The following is an 11,653-nucleotide window of genomic DNA, read 5'->3' as shown; positions in this document are numbered from 1 at the left end:
CTGCTGGGCAGCAATCCCTAACTATACAACCGATCTTTAACTGTGACACTAGAAGGGTCTTATTACTTTACAAGGGATGAAGAACGACAGGAGACGGGGTATTTCTCTGTAGCTTTTATTCATATTTAAGTTTTCTTTTTATAGGAGGTTCATTGTGTTACACAGAGAAATTAACGACACAAGTAAAATTGATTGTAATCTCATTACCTTTATCTTGAATTGTTCATTACGCTACACTCCCTCATCAGCTCTAATGCTAAAAAAGGTTACGCATGAACTATCACACACACACACACACACACACTGTTGTCTAATTTGTGAGCACATTGGGAGGGTCAACTAACACTTCACAGAGATAAAAAAAAAAAATCATGACAATTATCCCAAAACAGAGGGGAAAAAACATGATTGAAGTAAAAAAGACAAAATGGACAAGCGTGTACTGCTCTCCCCAAATACCGTTCCAATTCCTTATTTGGCATCGTCATTCATCCGCTCCACCGTTGTCCCTTATTTGGTAGACGCTCCCGGTTACCGGGTGCATGAGGCCTAAAGTAAGTGTGGGAGGAGCGTTTACATTTCGGCACACCGTGCATTCATCGACCCCAAAACTCTGCGTTAGCAGGATAGAAACAGCGATTTGTAGCTTTTAGGGTTTCCACTGCTGCCCTGGGGAGTGACTTTCTTCTCTCTGAGTAGGTTGGCAGTGAAGGGGCTGGTTCATTGTCAGTTATGAGTCACACAAGAAGGCGGGAGGGGTTTCATTGGGCTCAAAATGTTAAATTCCAAAAATGTTTCCATTCAGATTCCCTTTTCAAACATTCCTCACATACACTCCCCAGACACGTCGCAACCGTCGCGACACAATCCTCTCGAACGCAGTGACCCCTACTGGCCACGTCCGATACTTGCACGCGTGCCGCCATGTCGTGAAAACGCTTCCTGTTGGGTAGCACGTGGTACTGGAAGCACTATTAGACTATTAGATTGGCATTAACGTCAGCTGAAGCTAACGAATGCCAATCCGTCATGCGAGTGCCGCCATGCTCGGCAAACGCGCCAAGGAGCCAAAACACCACACGCACACACACACGCACACACACATATTCTGTGGGCTATTTCCAGGCATGCAACTTCCAAGTCGACAAAGAAAGAATAGAAATAAAGAAAAGCTTCCTGTCCATCTCACTAAAATCAAATCTGATGTTAAAACAAAAGGTACATGTCAATATACAGGGGCCAATGGAAGACACAAAAAACCTTCAATCAGGTTAGAAGGAGGAAATAAAATCAGGATTAAAAAACATTCAGATAAAAACTAGACACACATTGTTATAAAGTACCTCTGCTATAGTATGTCTTTTATTTGTATCTATGTATTTTTAAGCTCATTGTGCAATAAAGACAACGGTGTGTGTTTTTTTTTTTAACTACTTCATTATAATCATCATCAGCTTCAATATCGTCATCGACAACAGAGTTATTACTATCGGTTAATGCCTCTATAGGCCCCCTCGTCTAAACCAAAGGGCTCTAGTGGCTGACCTAGAGGGAAGGAGGGAGGGAGGACTACTGGCGCCCCCCCCCCTAATGATCTCTTCTTGTCTACATGTGATACTCACAGCAGAACAGACCAAATGTTTTTGGGCCGGGAGGGGGACGCGACTAGAAGGACGGGCACCTCTGGGATCCTTTGTTTTCTCTTCCCCCCCCCCCCCGGTTTCTAGTCCCCACCCCGCCCCTAGTGTCGATGGAAGTTGATCAGTGACAAATAACGCATCCCTTTTTCCCTCCTACATCGTCGGCGCTTTACTTTTCCCTTTCGCCCTCCTTTCTCTCTCTCGTTTTTTTATTTTTTTTTATTTTAATTTTTTTTATCTCTCCCTTCAGCAGGACACCTCCATCGTCTGGGAGGGGCTCGGCGGCATCTGTCCGCCCTGCGAGCCCTGGGAGAGGGTGCGGGAGCGAGAGCGGGACCCCTCCATGGAGTAGGAGGAGGACAGGGAGGTGGTGCGGGAGCGGGACAGGCGGGTCATGCAGGACGAAGCCACTGTGGAGAGACGGAATTTATCAATGTTCGTATTAATCAATACGGCATCCGTGCCATTATTCTTCTGGGCGATGAGTGAACTTACTGTAGCCCATTCCCTGGATGAAGTACTTGAACGCCTCAGTCAGTTTAGCAGGCTGCAAACATGGAGAAAAGAAACGGTTCAATCACAAGTTGTTATACAGAAAAAGTCCAATTTTGGCAATCCAACATGGCCGCCAAGGAGACACTTTTTTTCAGTGGTCTGTGGGTCTTTGGAAAAAAGGCAAAGGCTGATTCCTCAATGTCGGCTTCACGCCACGGTTGGGTTCCTCTTCCCGTCTCGATGCGCCGTTTGAAAAGTCAGGGCGAGGCGTTACCTGGGTCGGCGTTACCTGGGTCGGCGTTAACCTGGGTCGGCGTTACCTGGGTCAGCTGGGGGAGGCCGCCGGCGTCGGCCATCTGTGGAGGTCGGAGAGGGGAGGCGTGTGAGAAACTAGGAGGGATGAACTAAGCGGGTCAGAAAAAAAAGAAAGAAAGAATTGAAGGCGCGTTACCTTCAGGAAGGAGGTGGTCGTCGGATCCATTTTGCTGTTGCACTCCACCTGGTGGTCACAGAAGGAAGCGGCGGTAAACCTTCAAACCCTTTGTGCCGCCGGGAATCGGATCACCGTGAGAACGCTTCGTCACTTACGGCCGCTTCCTCGTACGGAGCCTGGTCGCCCACCACCAACATCACTGGACACCTGAGGGGGGGGGGGGCAGAGGCCTTTAAAGCTTCCAGGGACAAAATGCATCAGAAACCGGTTGGATAGATAAAAGAGGGAAGGGGGGGGGTTTACTTGAAGGAGGTGCTGCGGTCGATGTTCAAGTCCCTGCGGCTGGAAGCGAAGGAAAAGAGAAGATCATCGCGGGCTGCTGTTTGATGCAGAGTTTCGTTACCATGTTGTGGCGAGGGGGGGGTCTCACCTGTTGTACGTCTTCCACAGGAGCTCAATGTTGACCAGATTGGGCGCTTTGGAGATGCGCTCCCTGTGAGACTGCACTAGATCGGAGTTGGAGCTCAGCTCCTCCTGCAACAGAAACCAGGCGGCGGCGACAGAAGTCACGAAATGAGGAAGAATTTAAAGAAGAAAAAAAACTCAGAGCTCCTCAGTGGGACCAGGAGGTCGCTGTACCTGACTGAACAGGTGGGACAAGATCTGCTCCGTCAGAGAGGACGTCACGGAGCTGAGCTGAGGAGGAGGAGAGGTCATTAGGGGCGAGTTCAATGGGACACGTTTCAAGAGCACGAGCTCCTGCGCACCTTCTGAGCGGCCCAGTCGATCCATCCGCGGGCGTTGGGGTCGATGTTGACCAGAACCAGGCCCTCCACCGAGTCTGGGTTCGCCATCTGAGCCGGAAGGAGGGAGGCAGCGGAGAGAGACGACAGGGAAAGTGTTAAATGTCTCCGGGTTAAGACGTGTTCATGAATGACACGGCGCGGGGAAGCGTGTCGCTGTGACAGCGGCGCATGAGAAATATGCATTTAAAAGGCTCAACCAATCAGAGCCGAGCGGTCCTTATCAGAGGTGCCAATCACCGCTCAGAGAAAACTTTGGCTGAATATTTAGCGGGTTTCAGAGGAACAGAAGGCGCTCACCGCGAACTTGGAGAGGATGTACGCTCCCACTCCCACACCCACTCCGATCACAGTGCGGAAGCTGAAGGAACAAGAGTCAACGACACATTCAATACACAGGTAAACGTTTCAACAACAACAAAAAAAAAGTGGGCGTTAACGTTAACTCACTTGAAAAACTGCAGGACCGAAGGGATCATCTCTGCGATGGTGTCCATGGAGGGGTACTGGTAACTGCAACAGGAAGCACAAAACCCTCTTGGCTGACTTCTGATTTCTAATTACTAACTAACTACTAAGAACTTTCCCCGAAATACAGGATGACAAAAACCATATCATTTCATCTTAAGCACACTTTCAATCCACGGGGGGATTTTTAAAGGGAATAAGCCTCAGCGGGAGGTCAAAGGTCAGCGCGACAACAGGAGAAATAAAATCCTCTGCGAGAGAAGATTTCCTCTGAACCTCCGAGGAGAGCAGAGGAGGGAGATATGAGAGATGGGGAGTATTTTGGGAAGGGATTAGTCACAAGCCTCACAAGATTACTTCCACTTCTGAGATTTTTTTTTTTTTTTGCTTCTGGAAAAAAAACCCAGCAGACACGTGACCACAGGCGGGCGAGCGCGGTACCTGGCGGGGTAAGGGGCGGCGCCCTCCTCCTGCCCCGGAGCGTCCACGTGAATCAGGGTGAAGTTCTTCACGATCTCCTGCATCTCCTCGAACTTGAACAGGGGGGAGAAGCAGCTCTTGTCTGCCGGAGAGGAGGGGGGGGGATCAATTTTAAAGAAAGTAAAAAGAAACAGAGCAGACAGGAAGGGGCGGAGCTACTCACTGTCCAGACCCACGTCGTGGAAGGTGAGGATGGCCGGCCGGCGGGTGGTCCGCGTGCCGTGCAGGGTCACGTGCAGGACGCCGTGGGGGGTCTCGATGCTGTGCTCCTGGGGGAGGAAAAGCAGCGGGAAGCGTGAGTTCAGGGGGGGGACAAAACACCTGGAACCTTCACGGCGTCTCTCAGTGGAACCCCTCTTTTTTTTTTTTTAGGCCTCGAGAAGCTCGTGTAAAAAGTAGAATTGAAGAGGAAGAGGAGGCAGCCGTACCTGTCCTTGGTCCAGGAGGATCCGAGCAGCCAGTTCAGCGTCCTGGGACGAAAGACAGAGGGACGTCTGGTGAGAACAAGACGTGCTTTTGGTTGCTAAATATATATTATATATTCTATACTGCGAGGGGTATTTCTTTCATGGTCCTTTTATGTCAAATGAGGTGTAATTCTCTGCGTCATCGTAATGATCACCCCCACAGACAAAGGTCGATGCCTGAAACCGTTTCAGAGGAGCGGGGGCTCGAACAGTAAACCCCTCCCGCCCCCAGGGTCCATTACACTTCCTCCTCAGAATGATTGTTCCTTTGGGACTCGACATGAATGTCACCACTACAGGTGCTTTTGTCCCGTTGGCGGGTGTTAGTTGTTATTTCACAATTTCACAACGTCTCTCTTTCACGAATCGAGTTTTGTGAGGTCAAAGTGAGCTTAACAGTGGAATTGTGAACGGTTGACAGTCGATGAGACTAGAAAACTCAGTAAAATTCAAAGTGCATCTATTTCACCGTCTGACACAATCCATTGTCTGAACATCTGAGGTATACTAAAGAGTAGCACCTGCCTTTGATCTTTTATCACTCTTTAAAGTGGAAATTTCAATCAATCGAGTCACGGCTCACATTCCTTCTATGTGCATTCACATGTGTGCGTTTGTCCCTCGTGTTTAACTCTTTTACTTTTAGCGTTCCCCTCTTTGCCCACCAGAGGTCGCCAGTAAAAGACCTATCGGCATCATGGGAGATCTGCGCCCCCCCCCCCCAACCCTCCTGGGGCTTTGAGGCACAGCTTTGCACAAACACACACACACACACACACAGTCACTCATACAGACACACACACACACGTGTTGAGACACATGTTGTTGCATGTAGGCTTGAATGAGCACAAACGTTCAGATTTGTGCACAACAAGGACACACATGCAAGTCCCCTGGGACACACACACACACACACACACACACACACACACACGGGGAAACAGAGTGAGCCACTTGTGCACGGCTTCAGACCACGTACGTTACAATCAAGTCATTCTCCCGGTCCCCCATTTGTGGAAACTAGTACGTATGTGTGTAGTATTTCTGTGTGTGTGTGTGTGTGTGTGTGTGTGTGTGTTTGGAGTCGTCTCTGACCTTGGCCTCAGCCTGATCCGTGAGTAACGGCTTCTCCTCCGTGATGGCGATCTCCTGCATTTCGGTCGTCATGGCGTCGCCTCCTGTACGGGCGAGAAGAGAGACCGGGGATGGGGGGGGGGGGGGGGGGGGCAGTTACAGTCTGTCCCACTACACGCACACAACGGTCAGTCTGACTCTGTGGGAAGGGACGAAACTATGATAAATAAAAGCGCGGAGAGATGGAGGCGAGTGGAACACGAGAGACGCTAAAGTGGCGCTAAAGTGCCCCCCCCCCCCTTGTTCTCAAACTACAGCGAGAGGCGGCTTTAGTTTCATTGCCATGGCCACAGCGAGCGTCCCTGCATGCCGGCCCTTACATGTCGGGTTTGTGTGTGTGTGTGTGTGTGTGTGTGGGGGGGGGGTCTTGGTGTCCGTTGCAGAATAAATCATATTTACAGCCATGTAAAGCCAAACAGATTCACCTAAAAACTATATGGGTAATTCTTTGTATGATAAGTTGGTAAAATGACTATCCAGGTCAAAGGTCAAAGCGTTGACCATTAGGTACTTATTACGTGCAGTCATCAGCTGCCTCCGGGGGAACCCCCCCACCCCCCCTCTTTCTGTTTTCTCTGTATATTTGTGGATCCCTGCATCCCTCCATGGGCACACCGCAGAGAAGCGGACGCTTTGACCATGTAACAGAAATAAACGGGGCCGTCGAGTTGCTCTCCGATACTCTACACCGCGGCCTTTGCATAGCTCCTCTATAGGACACCCCACCCCCCACCCCCACCCGGGTTATTGGGAGGGAACGTTACGCAACAGGGCTCCTTGAGACGAACTCAGTTCTAAGAAAAGGGGCGACCGTCACACAGGGGAAATGAGCTGAATTCCACTGAACAAACGACCCGATTGATTCTGCAGACCAGACCTTGAGCCTCGAAACCGACAGCTGCGATTGGCCGCCGGCGGCGAGAGAGCGAAAAAAACCAAATCAGAAAACAACACAATTCGCGTTAAAGAGGCATTGAAGCCGTCACCATTGGAGGACGACGGTCAGCTCCGCGCCGTTCGTCAGGCGTCACGGAGCTGATCGATTAAATCCACCGTTGGATTCTGCACGGGGAACGACATCACATGACCACAGTGGGGACAAAACAAACAAGTTGAAAACTGGCCCGTCACAATGAATCCTCTCTCCTCTATCATCCACCTTTCTGCCTGCCTGTGTGTGTGTGTGTGTGTGTGTGTGTGTGTGTGTGTGTGTGTGTGTGTGTGTGTGTGTGTGTGTGTGTGTGTGTGCGTCGGAGCGTGTAATAACTGCTAAGCTGCACAGGAGGCGCCGTCTGTCGCCGCGGACCCAGAAAACCGGAGAAAAGAACAGATTTGCATGAAGCGCGAGAAGCGAAGAAAACCGTGGAAGAGAATGTGTGGCTGGCTGAGAAAATGGTGGGGGGGGGCGAGGTGTGTGTGTGTGTGTGTGGGGGGGGGGGGCTTTCTGCATTTCAGCTGTCAGACAACAGTTGCTAGGTCAGAAGCCCGCAACTTATAAGCGCTTTTTGATGGCGTCCGTATTTGTGTCTTCGATCAAACCACACGACTGTCGATGCAACAGGAGAAACTTTCCCTCCCTCCCTCTGCCCCCCCCCCCCCCCCCCCCCCGCCCTCTAAGTCAGAGTCCTTTGTCTCCTTCGCCGCCGTCCTTTGTCCCTCGCCAACGGGAGACGGGATAAAATGGGGTCGGCCGGACGACGCTTTCATCTTCTCTCCAAGCTGTAACACACACACACACACAGACACACACACACACACACACACCTGCGAGTACCAGGTAATGCGTTTACATCAACAAGGCTTTTATCGACCTTCTTATTTCATTTCTGCTGCGAGCACCTGATTCTGAGATGAATAAAGGATTCGTTTTAATCTGAAAGTATTAACCTGTGTTTAGGGGCTACTTTTATTTGTGGTTTAATATGCCAATAAAAAACAAACTGCGTGTGTGTGTGTGTGTGTGTGTGTGTGTATGTGTGGGGGGGGGGGGGCTGTTGCTAAGTTCGCTGGAGTAATTACAGTCAGAGAGCGAGAGAGAGAGGAAGATGAGCGACTAATGCCTGGAGAGAAAGGAGGCACATCAGCATCCATGGAGACCAGGAGAGGAGCCAAAGCCCCCCTCGTCTCTTCTCAAAGCCCCCCCGGCCGCCCCAACCCCCCCCTTAAATTTCCTGAGCCGCTTCCCACGGCGTTGGATGGGCAGATGAAAGCTTGTTTTTCTCTCTCCGTCTCTCAGCGCATCACTCCGGCCTCTTATCTCCTCAAACCCTCGGTGGCTGAGGCTCGGCTCTCCCTCTCATCATTGGGCCCCCCCAGATTGTGTGTCCCCCCCCCCCCCCCCCCCCCTCTGTCCACCCTCCCGCGAGACCCCGCCTGCACTCAGACATGCCGTCTCTGTCCGTAAGGTGAGCGAGACAGAAAGCCACTCGGCCCAAAAAATGTCTTCCATCGTGACCGCTGGTCTCTTAGCAACGGGCAGCATCGCACCTGCACACGCCGCATGAGTTCAGGTTTACTGTTCCATCTAATAACCGATAAATGCCGACGATTTAAAATGCCAAGCGTTCCCCGGGGGTGGGGGGGGGGGGGCGAATGTTCATTTCTTCTTGTTTTTTACTTTCGGTCTGACGAAAAGCAAGCAGTTTGAAGACCTTGCACCGAAATAACTTGAAGGGCTTTTTAGCATTTGGCCTTGTGGATAACAGCATTACATCCAATAACGGCAATCGTTTCCTAATGGCGCCGTCCGGGCGGCAGTGAACCAGCAGACGGGAGCGTGTGCCGATGTTCGCTTTGTTCGGGTCAGGCCTTTTGGCCTCGTGTGACAACAGCAAGCTGAAAGAGGCTCCCGATCCGAATCGCTTCCATCCAAGTCGTAGGCGACCAGACGAGCGCATTATCACGGACCCACACAAACAAGCGCACGCACACACACACACACACACACGCGCGCGCGGCGTGAAATTGACTTTCAGGCTCGGGTCATTTCATACGTGGGCGCGTTTCGGCTGTGCGCTGATAAGGAGACGTGACGGCGAGCTTGATTGCAGCCGCGGCCAAACGCACTCTGAGGCTGAGACGGTTCTCCGTTCACCAGGAGACTTGGTGACGGGAAGCAGGTCACAGATCCTTTCTGGTACCAACAGGCCAACGGTCAGAAAGCCCAATATAACACGGAAGAGAAAACCGCTCGATGTGCGTCCCAGCGAGGGGCCGCCTCCCCCTTCTTCGGCCCACCCTGTGCCCTCCTCGGCTCTTCCTCTGCCTGCGGATCTATTGACAAACAGCCCTGGTTATGTAACCGTGCGCCGTGGAATGGCAACAGCAAACACACACACACACACAGACACACACACACACAGTGAGCCGGCCAGCAGCAGCCTGGATGCACGTTGTACCGCACAGTCGGGTTGTTGTTAAAAGAAGGACACAAACAGAAACGTGAATGGAGTGTTGCTCTATAAATAGGCGTGTTGTGAAGGCCCGTTTGGCCTCGTGGGAACAGACGGGCCTTTGTGGTGCCCTATCTGGCCCTTCGGGCCATCGTCGCAAACGGACCGAGCGGTCGCACAAACACACTGGCCCAGATGCGTGGCATTGGGGAGGCCGCTGCCCCGCCCACACGGTATAAAATCCATACGCTCTGACCCGGATGAGGCGGCGCTGTAGTACACCTACACAGAGCGTACAGCAACACCCTGGTCGAACATTCACCAGACGCTCCAACGGAACAGCAACGCGATGGTGGAAAAAAACGACGCACCGAGGCGAGACGAATGTCGGACGCCCACGCGGCGGTTCTCCAACGGCCTCTCTCTCGTCCCACGGCCTGGAGACCTCTTTTAGATCGTCCATTTCGGCGTCAACGCCCCCTCAAAGCAACGCGACCCGATCCCACAGAAACTCTTATCGTCATTGTTTTTATATAAAGGACAGTGTTACTGCGAGTAATGACTCCCGCTTTTATTATTATGTCCATAATCTTTAGGTGGGTGCTGCATAACTCTCCCAATGCAAATCCCCCCCGCCCCTCACCCTCCAGGGATTTGAACTCCACACCTCGGCCCCCCTGGCAGGTCCGGCCTGTCGTCTTTCCCTGCACTCAACACTGATGGATCGGCAAACACCGCGGGAGTAAATGTTAATATTGGTAGAGTCAACAGGCGAGGTGACGGCCTCAACGCGCTCTAGTACGCCCCCCCCCCCCCCCCCCCCCCCCCCCCCCCGACACACACACACACACACACAGAAGTGCCTTATCTGCCTTTGGCAGATGGAGGATTGACTTCAACATTTACTGCGCATGGGGAAAAGAACCAGTCCACTTGTCAACAAATGAAACTGTCACCGACGGGGCCGAAAGAACGCGGGAGGGGACCATGTTTGAGGGGCACCACTGGACCGCGACCAGGTTGCGCTGGTCAATGGTCACCATGGCGACAAGGCAAAACAACCCGGCCGTGACAAGGGTTGTCGCAATGACAGAAGAAGGGGGGAGGGGGGGGGAAAGGCCTTTTGCTCAGTTCGGTTGGGGAACGCCTGCCGGCTCAGTCCGAGGACAGCGGCGGTTTTCATGATGTCAACAAGTTGATCTGGGATTATTGGTCTGGCCAGAACGCAAACAAACCCTCGCGTTGCGTCACACCGCCGGGCGAGCGTCCCAGCCTAAAAGAGCCCCGTGACGACGCCGTCACACGGTGTTCACGTACCGAAATACATGCTTTCAGGAATGAACTCCTGCAGGGAGGGGGCTACTCGACACGCACGGCAGTCCTGGTGAACGCACTCGGCGGTGTCCCTGCGCTGCGCTGCTGTTTGGACACACAACCCGAGAATAGGTTTGCATGTACGCATGTGCACGGTATCCGCCTCCGTACCCCAACGCGGGGGAACGGGATTACGTTGAAAGAGACGTTGGCAAGACAAAGCCAAGTGTATTTATAGAAACTATTTCCTACCAAGAAAGAGTCCTGGAGGAAAGGGTCCTTCTTTCGTTTCTTTGAACAGCACAAATTTACAATCAACGCCATGAATCTCAGACCGAGAGCATCTCCACCAGCTGACTGACCCTTTGATACCCGACAAATACAGAGTTCTTTGGCTACCGTGGCAAACATTTATTTATATAAACCACTGGCATCTCCAACAGAAAAGAGAAACTCTGATCTGGGTGTGTGTGTGTGTGTTTAGTTATTTGTATGTTCGCGGCTGCCTTTCTCGGCCTTGTGTATTTGTACATCTATAAACGCACAATCCTGAAACAACGTTTGCCTCAGAGAAGCATATCTGCGCTCTTGCACAAGTCTGTGTGTGTGTGTGTGTGCGCGCGCGCGCGTGTGCGCGTGTGTTATCAGCAGGGGCTCCACTTCACTCAAAGAGCACCGACGCCGAGTCTCCAAATGCGGTATGACTCACAGAACCTGTGCGCGAGCTTTTGCTGGAGTGCGTGCGTGCAGCTTGCGGCCAGGAGAAAAGCTGTGAGATTTGCGTGTGCCTGTGCGCGCACGCGTGTGTGTGTGTGTGTGTGTGTGTGTGTGAGCGTGCGCGTCCTTGGTCTGGCACGACCGGCTGTACAATATTCCATTAGCGAGACTCTTACCAAACGATCGCTTTCGGGGCTCTGCTGCATGATTTTGTTATTTGAGTTATTTATTATTATTATTATTATTATTGTAGCGCAGAGACATTGAGCACCCGCCACAGACACACCCCCATTTGACATTGACACAAGTC

General features: G+C 51.9%; 1 protein-coding gene across 3 annotated transcripts; it reads right to left on the bottom strand.

The window, feature by feature from the left end:
* Positions 1-99: 99 nt before the first annotated feature.
* Positions 100-6,033, bottom strand: ndrg2 (NDRG family member 2). Of its 3 annotated transcripts, none has more exons than XM_062560363.1 (15): positions 5,882-6,033; positions 4,748-4,789; positions 4,483-4,588; positions 4,281-4,401; positions 3,822-3,884; positions 3,672-3,732; positions 3,336-3,422; positions 3,208-3,264; positions 2,999-3,102; positions 2,872-2,910; positions 2,724-2,775; positions 2,587-2,634; positions 2,456-2,491; positions 2,136-2,187; positions 100-2,050 (listed from the first exon to the last, which is right to left on the bottom strand). In XM_062560363.1, the coding sequence occupies exons 1-15, from the start codon at positions 5,951-5,953 to the stop codon at positions 1,887-1,889; spliced, it is 1,104 nt and encodes a 367-aa protein (XP_062416347.1). In that variant the 5' UTR covers positions 5,954-6,033; the 3' UTR covers positions 100-1,886. The 3 variants fall into 3 exon arrangements, with proteins under 3 accessions (XP_062416347.1, XP_062416344.1, XP_062416349.1); XM_062560360.1 differs by having other exon boundaries at positions 4,748-4,813; positions 5,882-6,002; XM_062560365.1 differs by lacking the exons at positions 100-2,050; positions 2,136-2,187 and adding an exon at positions 2,194-2,424 and having other exon boundaries at positions 4,748-4,813; positions 5,882-6,003.
* Between the last annotated feature and the right edge of the window lie 5,620 nt (positions 6,034-11,653).

This window comes from Pungitius pungitius, chromosome 1 (genome assembly GCF_949316345.1).
Source record: "Pungitius pungitius chromosome 1, fPunPun2.1, whole genome shotgun sequence".
Taxonomy (NCBI): Eukaryota; Metazoa; Chordata; class Actinopteri; order Perciformes; family Gasterosteidae; genus Pungitius; species Pungitius pungitius.
This window is presented reverse-complemented; position numbering and strand designations above follow the sequence as displayed.